The 14,172-nt window shown below is 38.9% G+C and overlaps 1 protein-coding gene across 2 annotated transcripts in view; it reads left to right on the forward strand.

Moving 5' to 3' along the window:
- VAV3 (vav guanine nucleotide exchange factor 3) overlaps positions 1 to 14,172 on the forward strand; it is a 362,558-nt gene that overhangs the window by 192,772 nt on the left and 155,614 nt on the right. For both annotated transcript variants that reach the window (XM_046003440.1, XM_046003448.1), the window contains exons 12-15: positions 1,607 to 1,693; positions 5,552 to 5,637; positions 7,109 to 7,241; positions 7,632 to 7,741. In XM_046003440.1, coding sequence (XP_045859396.1) covers positions 1,607 to 1,693; positions 5,552 to 5,637; positions 7,109 to 7,241; positions 7,632 to 7,741 — 416 coding nt within the window. The remainder of the gene's footprint in view (positions 1 to 1,606; positions 1,694 to 5,551; positions 5,638 to 7,108; positions 7,242 to 7,631; positions 7,742 to 14,172) is intronic.

Below are 14,172 nucleotides of genomic sequence, written 5' to 3' on the forward strand. Positions count from 1 at the left end.
GGCTCGATTCCAGGACCCTGAGATCATGACCTGAGCCAAAGGCAGAGGCTTAACCCTCTGAGCCACCCAGGTGCCCTGAGAACTGGATATTTTTAACTGAAATAGATATCCTTGCATGGATTTAATTGTTAGGCAAAGATACATAAAACCAAGAGGTGTATTAAAATAACTTTTGTTTTTTATGAAAGTATGACAACTTTTATAGCCACCAGGAATGATTTTTAATATAATGGTTTTATTTCACATTCTTTTTGTGGTTACTAATAGAACCCTGTTGGCTTGTGCAAGCAGAAGGTCAGCCGGTGACTTCTGAACACTGGCGTGATTTCCTTTCCTCAAGTGAGGCTCTCTGCCAGGTTGACCTTCATGGATGTTGTACATCAGCACAGGTGGATTTCAGCTGGGGTCTCTATTTTTAGGTAAATCTGAAAATCAAGAGCTACAAGTAGATAAAGGCAGACTTTTAAACACACTAGGCAATCTGTAATGCTCCAATTTCTACGTTGTGCTACACGTTGACTTTGAAAGAAATATTTGCTTCTAACTTAAAATGTAAGCCAATATTTGTTTTCAAAACAAAATGGCGATGTGACTCTGTCAGAACGATGCTAATGGCTTCTCTGCGTCCCTCTGCCAGGGTCCGTGAGGGCTCTGCTCTTTGGCTGATTTCAGGAGCCTGTCAGGAACCATCACACAATTATTTGTTATTCTTTTCCAAAGTCATACCAAGTTTCCAATTTTTAAAGAAATCCTTTATAGATGCATCCTATGAAAAGTTAGACTTTCATTTAGAACAAAGTTAGGAACTGCTTTTTTGTTCGAGGTCTGTTCCTACTGCTGCAGATGAATTTAGGAGGGTAGAGAAAAAAGAACACCCAGAAAACAGGAAAATCTAGAGCACATATAATAAAAATAGCTACTTACAGTATGGAAAGATTAGCTAATGTTTCCTCAAATATGAGAAAAAGACATTTTAAAGTAGGTGAAGAAGGCACGTGGAGAAATGTGTCCTGCATTGTTTGTTTGCCTTTAATTCATTTCAGTGCTCTGAGGTTTTTCTCATCCTCTTTGCTTCTCCTTCAATAACTCTTTAAAACTGAACTGGTGGCCTGACTGAAAGCTCTCCAGGAACTAAGACACCAACTGGTTGCAGGAAACAGTCCTGCTGGACCCACCGTCTTACTTTTAGTTACTTTTTTCTCCCTGCTAATCCTTCATTATTGCACTATTAAACTTATTCTAACCCGTGTAAGAATGTGATTCTCTCAAGGTCAGTTATTAACGTGTCTGGAATTTGCATTTTCCTGACCTAGTTTCCTTTTGTTCTGCATGGTGGCAGATTTTGTTTTTGTTTTTTATCCCTGCTCTTCTCAGAGGTGAGGTAAATGACAACGCCTTCATCTTCCCAGCTGTACTGCAGACGCTTCAAAACCTGCTTTTCAGTTGCAGCTTTGATTGATTGGATGTTCGTTTTATTGTCTTTGAAAAGTTATGGTGATTACTTTTACCGCTAATGAAATTAATGGTGTGTTTTCTTTCAAACAGTTTTCGTCTCTTCTCCAGTCTTATCCTGACTTCCTTTTATACCCTTCTCTTTATTCTTTAGGACTTGGCACAATATGTGAATGAAGTGAAAAGAGATAATGAGACCCTTCGTGAAATTAAACAGTTTCAGCTCTCTATAGAAAATCTGGTATGTAATTATCCTGCTATCCAGCTTCCCTAACTCAGAAATCAGAGGACATTCTACACGTTGTTTTTGAAGAAAAGATAGTTTACCTTGAAATTTCTGCTGTTGTAGGTTTTTTTCTGGTTTTTGTTTGGCAGCACCCACATGGCTATCTCATGGCACCTGTGAAACGTGTGTCATTGTCTAAGGACGTTCTGCCTTTGCTTGTCCCTCCCTCTTTAATCACACTATGCTTCTTCCCTTGGCTGTACAAGTTCAAACATTGAAGGTTCTTCTTTTTTTTTTCTCTTTTCTTTCCTTTACCCCACATATACTCATGGCTGATTCCTGTTAATATATTCATTTTATATATTTACTGGGTGACTACTGTGTGCCAGACATTTTCCTTGGGGTCAGGGCTATAACTTTGAATAGCAGGGTCTCGTGGCTGAGGAGGCAGTAAAAAGACGTTTAAAAATGCTCTACTGAGATCCATGCTGTGAACAGGGCAAGGCAACAGAGGATACTAAGGAGAGGCCTCATTTAGATGAGATGGTGAGAAAAGTCCTTCTGAGTCATTTGCCTCTTGAACCTGAGGCATAAGAAGAAATCAGTGGTACAGAGATCTGGGGGAGAGGATTCCAGACAGAAGCCATAGCAAATGAAATGCCCAGAGATGGGCCGAAACCTGGAGTGTTCAAGAGGTTGAAAGGCGAGAGTGGTTGGGTGAGTGAGGGGCTCTGAGTTGGGAGAGTGGTGAGTGGAAGGACTAGTTTCAAGAAGGAGCTGGTGGAGGCCTGGATGGAGCTATGGGCAGTGAAAATAGAGATACACCTATGAAGGAAAGACTCTTCTCTTGGTGGAGCAATTTTATTGCTGCTTTCTCTGAAACATCTTTTCACGTGTATAGTCACGTCCCCCTTTCAGGACCTCATCTGCCACCTCTCCCGTCACAGAAGCCTCCAGCCATTCCTTCACATCGTTGCACTTCCAGATGGTGGACTTCTCGATTCTGTCTCTTTCCCAACTTTGTCAGTATTGCCGTTGCCTTCAGGATTCAGGCAACATTCCTTAGCATGGTATTTAAAGCCCTCAGTGATCTGGGCTTAAACTACTTTCCTGAACTTATCCAGCCAGTACCTGCCCACATACTTTGCTTTGCAGCTCTCCTGCTGTGTTGTAAGGTCTCTAATTTGCCGTACATTTTTATCATTCTGCTTTTGATGATAATGGAGTCAAAGCCTGGGATGTCTTCCCATTATTTCCTATCAAATTCCTTTAAGATCCAACTAAAATAATTCTTTCCCTAATCTCCCATTATTACTTTCTCTTTGTAATTCCATAGCATATTGCCTGGATAGCTGTTTAGCAGTGTGTGTGTGTGTGTGTGTGTGTGTAATATATATGACATTTACCATTTTTGAATGTACAGTTTTGTGATGTTAAATACATTCATGTTGTGGGCAGCCATCACCACTGTCCATCTCCAGAACTCTCTTCATCTTGTGAAACTGAAGACCTGTACCCATTAAATACTAACTCTCTTCTCCCCTCCTCCCAGCCCCCTGACAACCACCATTTTACTTTCTGTCTTTGTGAATTTGACTACTCTAGGTACCTCATGCAGGTGGAATCATGTATTATTTGTCCTTCTGTAACTGGCATACTTTATTTAGCATAATGTCTTCAGTGTTCATCCTTGTTGTAGCATGTATCAGAATTCCATTTTGTTTTTTAAAGAATTCCCTTTTTGAGCCTTTAAAATATAGCATTGCATATACTCCACATTTTGATTATCCATTCAGCTGTCTATGGACACTTGGATTTCTTCCCTCTTTGGTTATTGTGAATGATGCTGCTGTGAACACAGGTTTGCAAATATATGCTCAAGTCCCTGCTTTCACTTCTTTTGGATATATACCCAGAAGTGGAATTGCTGGATTACATGGTAATTCTAGGTTTAATTTTTTGAGGGCTAGCCATACCATTTTCTACAGTGACTGCTCCATTTTACATCCCCACCAGCAATGCACAGGAATTTCAGTATCTCCACATCCTTGCCAACACTTGTTCTTTCCTTTTCTTCTTTTTTCTTTTTAAAAAAATAGTATCCATCCAAATGGGTACAAAGTAGCATCTTATTATTGTTTTGACTTTGTATTTCCCTAATGATTAGGGATATTGAGTATCTTTTCATATGCTTTTTGGCCATCTATATATCTTTCTAGAGAAATGTCTATTCAAGTCCTTTGCCTATTTTTGAGTCAGGTTTGCTTATTTTTTGTTTTTGTTGAGTTATAGGAGTTCTTTATATATTCTGGATATCCATTTTTGTCACACATTTTGTTTGCAAATATTGTCTGCCATTCTGTAGGTTGCCTTTTCACTCTGTTGATATTATCCTTTGCACAAAATGTTAGTTTTGATGAGTTTCAACTTATTGGCCTTTTGTGGATAGTGCTTTCCACTAGTGGTATAGTATAGTGGCATATCTAAGAAATCATTGCAAAATCCAATGTCATGAAACTTTCCCCCTGTGTTTTCATCCAAGAGTTTTATATATTTGGTTTTTTGATCAGTGTAGTGTACTGTTAAAGGTAAGGGCCCAACTTCATTCTTCTGCCTGTGCATATCCAGTGTCCCCAGAATCTTTTTTTTTTTTTTAAGATTTTTTTTATTTATTTGACAGAGAGAGATCACAAGTAGGCAGAGAAGCAGGCAGAGAGAGTGAGAGGGAAGCAGGCTCCCTGCCTAGCAGAGAGCCTGATGCGGGACTCGATCCCAGAACCCTGAGATCATGACCTGAGCTGAAGGCAGCGGCTTAAACCACTGAGCCACCCAGGCGCCCTCCCCAGAATCTTTTGTTGAAAAAAAGCTGTTCTGTCCTCATTGAATGATCTTGGTACTGTTTTCAAAAATCCTTTGACCAGATATGTATGACAGACTATTTCCAGGTATTCTGTTACATTGGTCTAGAAATCTATCTTTATGTAAGTGCCACCCGGTTTTCATTACCATAGTTTTGTAATAAGGTTTGAAATCAGGAAGACTAAGACCGCAACTTTGTTCTTTTTCAAGATTGTTTTGCCTATTAAGAGTCCCTTTAAATTCCACATGAATTTTACGATGGAGTTTTCTATTTTCTGCAAAATACATCATGGGGACTTTGTTAGGGAATGTCTATTTTTATACTTTCTTGCAGCACAATTACATATCTACTTCCTCTATTAGACTATAATCTCCCAGATGTTAGTGATAATTTTCAGTCAGTTCTTTTTCTCCTTAGCACCTTGTACAGTAGGTTTTCATAAATACTAACTTTTAAAATTCTCTACCTCTGGGGAATTGGTTCATTATGTTTAATCATTAAGTCATACTTTTTGTTCTTGAGATCTTAGCTCAAGGAAGCTATCCTTGACTTCCTAGAACAAATGAAGCCCCTGGCAATGCATGTTTCCTGTACTCTTTCTTCTAATTATATACTTCTGTGAATATTTTCCCCCCACTGGGTAGGGAAAAACTTTGCCCTGTATCTATTACCGTGTCTGGCACACAGTGGGTGCTCAGTAAGTATTAGTTGCTGTAACTTTGTTGTGGTTTGAATTCTTCCAGTTAATTCTTGCTTTTGGTAGCTAACTTCCCTATTAAGTTATAAGTAAAATTAATTAATGTCCTCAGTATACCTCCTAGGCCCAAGGATAAACTGTTTTTTGAAAGTGAACCATGTAGACCTGAGCGTTTTATACTAAGTGTGCTAAAAATGTAAAATGATAAAACTTGTAGTGTAATAAGGTAGCTGTTCCTTGCAAATATCCTCGCTAATATTTATTTCTGTTCTTACATGATTACAAAAAGCTGAGACATGTGAATTTTATATTTTAGAATCAACCAGTTTTGCTTTTTGGACGACCTCAGGGAGATGGTGAAATTCGAATAACTACTCTAGACAAGCACACGAAACAAGAAAGGTGAGAAAAGAGGAGCAATACTTATTTTCAGAATAAGTGGTTAGTGTCAGAAGATTGAGAAAGCCAATTCCAGGACAAAGGGAAGCAGAGGAAGAAAAACAAGGGACAGACCAACCTATGGTTTTTCTACAGTTTTCTCATAGATATGTTAGAGGAAAAGACCTATGTTTTGGTATCTGTTGATTCGTCTGAGTTCTTAAGAGGGATATGACAAATATCCCTTTAGCTGAAATGAGAGTAGAGCTAAAGTAAAAGACAACAAAATTGTTTGATTTCTTTTTTTGGTATACATTTGAAAACAACTAAAAATACGAAGTGCTCGAAGAAGTTGGTCTAAGTGGGGACCATTTCATGATATTTTCTTGAGGGAAGTTCAGGCTAGTGAGCTTGGCCTGGTATCCCAAATTATATACATAGGGTTGCTAAACTTGTTTGGTTGCTTGAAGCGGCCATTTCTGGAACTTTTGGAATGAGAAAGTGAGCCAGCAGGGGGCAGTGTCAGCTCTTGCTTCCAACTTGATACCCAGGTGCGGCAGGTAGCTCCCAGCAGACTCTCCTTTTTCAGCCTCTCCAGGAAAATAGTCTTTGAAAGTGATGCACGTATTAGAGCTATGTAAATGTATTGTTCTCATTATCATTATTTTAAAATGTATACATGTTAATTCCTGAGAATTTTCTAAAAGATGAAAATATTGATATGGGGTGATAGGATTACAAGTTTGTTTTTTCTCCCCCAATTACATTGTCGTTAAAAATTAAGAGAAACATCAATACAAAAATATAATCATAATTTTTCTAGTTTGCATTTTGCTCAAATGCTGCTTGGTTTGTGTTTCCGGTGGTCCATGAAACCACGAGGAGCAACACAGGGGGTGAAAGTGCGGATTCCACAGTCAGATCTGGCGTGAACCTTGCTCTGCCCCTCACTAGCTGTGTGACCTTGAGCAAATTATTTAACTTCTCTAATCCTCAGTTTCCTCCCCAGTAAAATGAAGATGAAAAATGATACCTCAGCAGGTGGTCCTGAGGATTTAAATTAAGTGAGTCATCTTTGTGAAAGGGACGGACACCTCCCTACACATTCTGGCCGACATCTCAAAACATCAGAAGTTCACTACTCTTGTCATTAGTATTCTGTAAACATCTAGTTTTTAAATGGGAAAAAAAAAATTGCTCCTGGACACTTTGTGACTTCTCTCAGTTATTCCTGAGCAACTCTGAATATATACATTCAATTATATACTATAATTTTGTATATTTTTGAAATGAAACTAAGGTAAAGTAAGGCCACTCATTCTGTCAAGGGTAGTGCCAGGTTATGTACAGTTCATTCTTTTCCATATGCAACACTGCCTTGATCTTTAACTCAAAGAAACAATGTTTGGTTAGTTTAATTAAATTGTACCAAGGAAAAGTTAGCGTACATTCTTCCAAACCATTTTAAATCTCTCTCTCTCTCTCATTCTCTCAGGCATATCTTCTTATTTGATTTGGCAGTGATTGTATGTAAAAGGAAAGGCGATAACTATGAAATGAAGGAAATAATAGATCTTCAGCAGTACAAAATAGCCAACAATCCTACAACTGATAAAGAAAATAAAAAGGTGAATCTTTGAAAATTAATTACTGTAATTTACTCATAACTTTGACCATGCAAGGAAAGGATACTAATGCATTAATATGAGAGGGCTTATCAGTGCAGGCGATTTTTCTTTCTAGAGATTGATGAGGAGCAAGCCTCTGTGAGCCATAACTGGACAGTGCCACAACTGACAGTGATCATCTCTAAAGCCTTAATGGTCAAGTAAAATGCATTTAGCATAAGAACTGTTACAGAGATAAAGCTGACTATAAAAGTCTGATTGTTCACAGTTTGTGTGCTGATAATGTTATGAGCGGTTTGGGGATGACTATGGTGGTGTTTTAGTGAATTTGGAAGCATGATGTTACCACTGAATGATACGTATTAACCTGAGGAATATTACTTTCAACAGTGGTCTTATGGCTTCTACCTCATCCATACCCAAGGACAAAATGGATTAGAATTTTATTGCAAAACAAAAGATTTAAAGAAAAAATGGCTGGAACAGTTTGAAATGGCTTTGTGAGTATTTCTACCTTTAAAAGTGTTTTTTCTACTACTTAAAAATCTCTTACAAGTAATGAACTGTCAATAAATGTACTCCTGCCTTTGTAGCGTGTGTATGGAGACTGTGGAAACACTTTGAGCATGATTGCTACTTGGCTCGTTGGCTTGATAACTTTGGTCTCCTACGAGAGAGGCCTTGGCGAATTTCTTCAAGAAAAAGAAAGAGGGCACTCTCACATTCTGTTTGACTTTCTTCTCATGGGCATATTTTAATTCTTTAGCTTTCTGCAGCCTGTGAAAATATTAACAATTCTATTGATAAACTTTTGATGTACTGACCGTATTTTATATAGATCTTTAAACTAGATGTGGTCGCAAACACACACGTTCATACTTGCACATATTTTATTTTTAATAGAAAAATTCATTTCTTCCCCTCATTTGATTTTTTTTGACTCATTTATTGTTTGAGTCCTAGAAAAATTACCTGGTGTTTTCAATGAATGTTTTAAGGTCTTGAGTTCTTTCCGTGTTCTTTCCTTTTATGAAAGTGGAAGCTTAAGAAAGAGGAGGGAAATAAGTTAGACCTGTTTCAAAAGGAATGGCATAAAGAGATGTAATTACACAAAAATATGTTATTATAGGGGTTTCTTTTTAGTTTTGATGTTTTGGATTGAAAGGTGCATAGTGACCTTGTTACAAAAGCATAAAAGTTACCCTGAAATTGAAACTGTTAGCAAAAGGTGAAATTCGGGGCAGGATGGGGGGCGGAGGGGGAGAAAATCACTTTGGATTTTCCTCATTTGTATTCTAGCACTGTTTACCTTTTGTGGACAAGTTCTGTCGGGCTTTTGTTCCTTCTTTTGCTTTGTTTTAAGAAATGCTCATGTTAATATGGGGATAAGATTAGAATGTTTTATTGTAGTTCTGAAGTGAGAAAAACAGATTTTCTTGAGATTATTTTATCTTTTTGAGAGCAATGATGGTGCAACTAAGATGTACTAAGATAAAACAATTCTGGATTCGGCTGTAACCACGGTGGTGAGTTGGCTGCATGGTCTTAGCTAAGTTCATTATCTCTCAGAGCCCTGGTTTCCTTCTCTTTAAAATAAGGGTGATACTATTTTGGATTTCAATAATATATTTCAGGCAGAGTGCTAGCCACATGGCACACCAGCAGTCATATGGTATTGCACAATAATGATATCTATTCTTATCACTATTATTAATATTGTTTTATATTTAGGATCTTATTATACCCATGAGGACTTGTAAAACCAGAAGGCACCATCCCAGTATACATCATGGTGCTAATCAATGTATTGTTACTGACTACAGTGGTGAAACCGAAGAGGTTAGTTGTTGTGTGCATGGATGCTGTGGCCATGCTGTAGGTCCCCTTTGGCTGGGGCCTGAATAAGGAAGTTGGTGGCCTCTGCCTAGTCTCTCACAGATTGTGGGCTCTGTCATAAACCAAGGGTGCTATTTTAATAAGGTTTCAAGTGGTGACTTGTCTACCTGGGGTTGGTGACAATGGACACAGGCAGAGCTGATCTCAAGCCTTTGCTCTTGTGGGAATGATGCTAGGCTAGTATTTACTTGTGGGTTCTTTTTTGCTATATAATCTTTAGATGAGTGAAAACATTTCTGCAGAGGAGGGAAGGAAAATTTCTTGTCCAGAGCAGGCAGCTCTCCTTGGACTGTACGATAGGCAGACCAGTTAACATTTTGTTCATTGCCGTAAATCAAGGAACTTAACTGGATACAAGAGATTTTGCAATATGGATGCTTTTATCTCTTTTGTGAAAAAAGATCTGGGGTAGATGGATGAAGGGTGGTCTGGTGGCTCACTGAAGTATCCTCAGGGATCTAGGCTCAGGTCTTCTGCTCTTCACGACAAGCATTTGGCTTCTGTGCTCAGGGTTGGTCACTTTTGTTGTCCAAGACAGCTGCTGGAGCTCCAGTTATAAAATCTTCATTCGAGGCAGCAGAAGGTGACTCCTTTCTTTTAAGGATCCCTGGTAAATATGCCACAAACTTATGTTACTAATACTGACTAGAATTTAGCCGTATGGCCACATCTGTCAAGGGAGCCTAGGAAATCTATATCATCTTTATTTCAGGCAGGATTGCGCCTAGCTGAGAATCAAGGTTCTCTTATGGAAAAAAAGGGAGAAACTTGTAGACAACTACCTGTCATTGCTTGATAGTTACATACCTGTGGGAGGATGGATAGATAGAAATTGTCCCACCGTAAGAAAGACGGCTATACCATGCCCAGGGAGACTGGGATTCTTAACTTTGAGCATTTTCCAGGCACCTCACCAATATAATTAAACCTCCAAGTGGCTGTTTGTATTTCAGAATTCCATTGACTGCCCATGCAGATGGTGAGAGGGTGGAAGTACCTTTTTTGAGAATTGCCAGAGTCGAAGTAGAGGGCTTCTATAAGCAGAGATGATGCCAATTATGGCAAAGTAAAATTAGTCAGGATTTTACTCAGGCATCAGAATATGCCATTATTTTATTTTGTCCCCTCTTTTTTGAAGCTCATTATGCAGGAAAGCCCTGCTTCCTGCTCTGTAAGCAGCTCCTGCTTGTCTTATGCTCAGGAGAATAAAATAACCTAGGTTAAGTTCTGAAGCTTAGGACCACGTTACCTATGGTTCAAATTTTGCAATTTTATCTATTATCTAAAGTTCAAGTACTGTCCTTCTCTAAGCCATGGGGAATAAAAGAAAACTAGGAAAATGGGCTGCATTCATGACAGCCCATGAAAACCTTTGGATACCTCCTGAAGTCAGCTTCTGCCAGTCCCTTTAGCATTAACATTGGACACACAGGTCCTCCTAGAGCATTCTGGAGTGTTGCTTTAAGGAACTCAGGGAAGGAAAGGGAGGCATCAGTAGGAGTGTGGTGGGAAATCAAGGGAGGTGATATTTTAAGACTGATGAAATGCTTGCCAATTCTATTTACAGAAGATGGCTGTTCTGCTGTTTATAGGATGATTGGATCGTTTTTATTTTTAAAAAAAGTTGCAAATCACCTTTAAGATGTTTAAAATACCACTTTTAATTTAGAACATTAAAAAAGACCATAGAAAAGCATGAATACCAATAAACAGTAAGTATCTAGTAAACGCATATCATCTCCCCAGAGGTGACCTAAATCTCAGCCTGTGTCTTTCTCAAACACATCCCATCCCTGCTCAGTAGTTGTGTTCTCTGACCTTCTTTGGCAGTAACCACTTTCAGCATTTAGAATATTCAGTGAACCACATCAGAACTTGGCAAACCTCCGTAAGAAATGATGAACAAAGAGAAAAGCAGCAGTGACCCACTTGGATAGGGCAGGGAGAAAAAATGTTTTTTTCTTTTTCTCCTGTGAGAAGAAGTGGTAGCAGGACGGATTGCTCTTGAGGTTGTTGGAACAGTCATGGAACCAAAGAAGTTTGGGACCCCTGCTCTGAAGAATGTATTTAAACATTTAAGAGACTGATGTACATACATCATTTCTTCTTATTTATTTCCAAAAGGGCTTTTGTCACCGTCTGTCCCAATTCCATTCAGTTTTCTGTGAAATGAGATGGCAGATATTTTTAATAGCTTAAGCTGGTTTTCATATTGATACAGGAGAATATGGATGTGAGTGCCTATAACAATGTCAAAATATTGTCAGGAAGCTTCTGGGTATGTTTTCCCCCAATCCCTTATATCCAATGTGTTTTTATGAATTCTCCTGTTAGATTTAAATTGATAAATATTGTCATACCCATTTTATAGCTCAGGAAACTAGTGATTACAGCAGTGTTTCAGCAAACTTGTACAACTTCAGTGCTCTATCATTTACAATGGAGTTCAGGATCTCAGGTCACAGCAATTTCTTTACCCCAAGGTGCTAAAATAAACAACTGGACTGAAATCCTGTTATCTACAACTAGAGTCAGGGTTTCCTTTTTCGCTCCCCCCACCTCCACCACTATAACTAGGCAGTTTCTTTAAATGTTCCAGAAACAAGTCAACGTTGGGTAAAATATGAAACGAATAAATTGAATAATAGAAAAGGAAGGCTTTTTAAAGAAGGAGAGCGAGAAAGAAAAAGTAAAATGGGGGAGAGGGGTATTGCAAATGGTAAAAAGTGGTAGATTCTGAACCAGCCTCCATAATGTTTACTGAAGGAAACTGAAAGTTTCCTTTGCCTGGAATTTATTCTGACCAACTTGATCCAATTCTTGAAGTTCTAACAATTTATATCAATCCCTTGAATAAAGAAAGTTCCTTGAAAGATGCATTGCCATATCCCCACTATCTAAGATTCCTTCACTGTGTACCATATGCACCGTGCTACGTGGTTTTCCTAAGAGGAAGAAGAAGGGAGAAATAGTAATGTGTGCTCAAAGATTAGCCCAGGATATTTAGGGCTAGTTGCCAAATTAGCAATTTGTTGTTGCTTAGCATTTAATTTGTTAAATGCTAAGACTGTGGTTGTGGAGAGAAGAGTAGAAGGGTATATAGAAATTACAGAGCCAGGAAGGGACTCTAGGACCAGATGTCATTGTCATGTTGGACATCTAGAAGGGCAGCCCCTGAGCTTTGTCTCCCACGGTGAACCCCTGAAAAGGGGGTGCTCTCCAGATAGGGTGGGGCAGGGGGCAGGAATCTAGCCATTAAACTCCACAAATCTCATTTGATCAGAGTCACACTGTTTCTAATTTATTCCCCACTTGCTTCCAGAAGGAATTTGAGGTCACTCACCATAAAAAACACACATGCCACAGAATTAAAAAGAAAAATTTAAATAATCAGAGGTCAAACAGAACAATGTTTCAAAGCATTTTCCTCACACTCGGGATCTACTAGACAAGAATAGTTTCCTGAAATTTACCTTCTGTAATTTGTATTATAAAAGTGGTGAGTATGTTGTTCACATTTTATTTTATTTTTTTAAAAGATTTATTTATTTATTTATCTGACAGACAGAGATCACAAGTAGGCAGAGAGGCAGGGAGAGAGGGAGAGAGGAGGAAGCAGACTCGCTGCCAAACAGAGAGCCCGAGGTGGGGCTCGATCCCAGGACCCTGAGATCATGACTTGAGCTGAAGGCAGAGGCTTTAAGCCACTGAGCCACCCAGGCGCCCCTTTGTTCACATTTTAAATATGAAATTATATTTTATCAAACATAATTTAAAAAACATCAAATTTGTTTTAATCTAAAGATATTGCTCAGATGTTTTGACTACCAGAGAGATAATTACCGGAGGAAATTACATTCATTCTACAAGTACTTACTGAGCACTTGCCTTCTTGCCACATATTATTGGAAGCCCTGGGCATGTAACAAAGGAGCTATTGCAATTGAATTTAAATGCTGTAATTTATAAATATAATTTTTAGTTAATATATACTGGATTGAATTTAAAGACTGTACTCTTGGATATTTCTAGCCAAATAACATCTTCCTACCAGTCCCATTTGCTCAAGTGTAAATAGAAGGAAGCCCAAGAAGTACCTTTCTCCCTCTACCTGTGGACAGTTTCTCCCCAGTCTCTGCAGACTAAATCTGACCACTTGCTTATAATCTTCGTGTTCCCCTCCTGGTTTAAGCCTTTCACATGTCTAATTAGCTTCTGTCCCTCTTCCCCACTCCTTACCAGTCCACACTTCAGGAAGCATCCACGGTGACCCAGCTGCAGCCTGCCCTTCTTAAAACCCTTCCTTGGCTATTTGTTGCCCTTGGTATAATCTCAGAATTCTTGCCAGGACCTAAAGGCCCTCCCTGATTTTATCCTGCCCGTCTTTCCAGCTTCATCTTATAGTAGTTTTACCTGGGCTCATTTTGCTGTGGTTAGATTGAGTGGATTTCAGTTCTTGGGGAATGCACAGGCCCTCAGACAACCGCCTTGGAGGCTTCCCTAACCAGGATGGTGTTTCCTCCTGTTCTTTATCCTATAGACCTTGGCTTCAAATGTTGCTTTCTGAGAGAGATCGTTCTTGACCATTATGCTAAATCAGTAACCCTACCTCCCCAATATTCTCTCACAATTATAATTATATGGCCTGGCAAAAATTATCCAAGGGTGGTATTTATAGCCTTCCCTCCACCCGTCTGCCCCCTGCTTGTTAAAGCAGATCTATTACGTGCCAGCCCAATTTCACCTATCCTTTCTCCTCCTAAAGAATAGAGAGATTCCTTCCTGCTTACTGAGAGATAAGCTGAATTGAACTATATGGCTAATGCTAGGAGAAAGGAAAAAAGAAAGCTTCATGGTTCTGGAAATGGAAAGAAAATTTGGGGTTTTGGTGTGAATGAGGCTCTGGAATAGCGGTAAGGTTTGAAGAATTTGGAAAGGGGGAAAGCACCTTTTGAAATACGTATCTGTGGATTCTCAATTATATTCCCTCTTATGTCCCTTGAAATGTTAGATAGAGAATGCAATTGCTTTTTGG

The sequence above is a fragment of the Meles meles genome, chromosome 1, assembly GCF_922984935.1.
Source record: "Meles meles chromosome 1, mMelMel3.1 paternal haplotype, whole genome shotgun sequence".
Taxonomy (NCBI): domain Eukaryota; kingdom Metazoa; phylum Chordata; class Mammalia; order Carnivora; family Mustelidae; genus Meles; species Meles meles.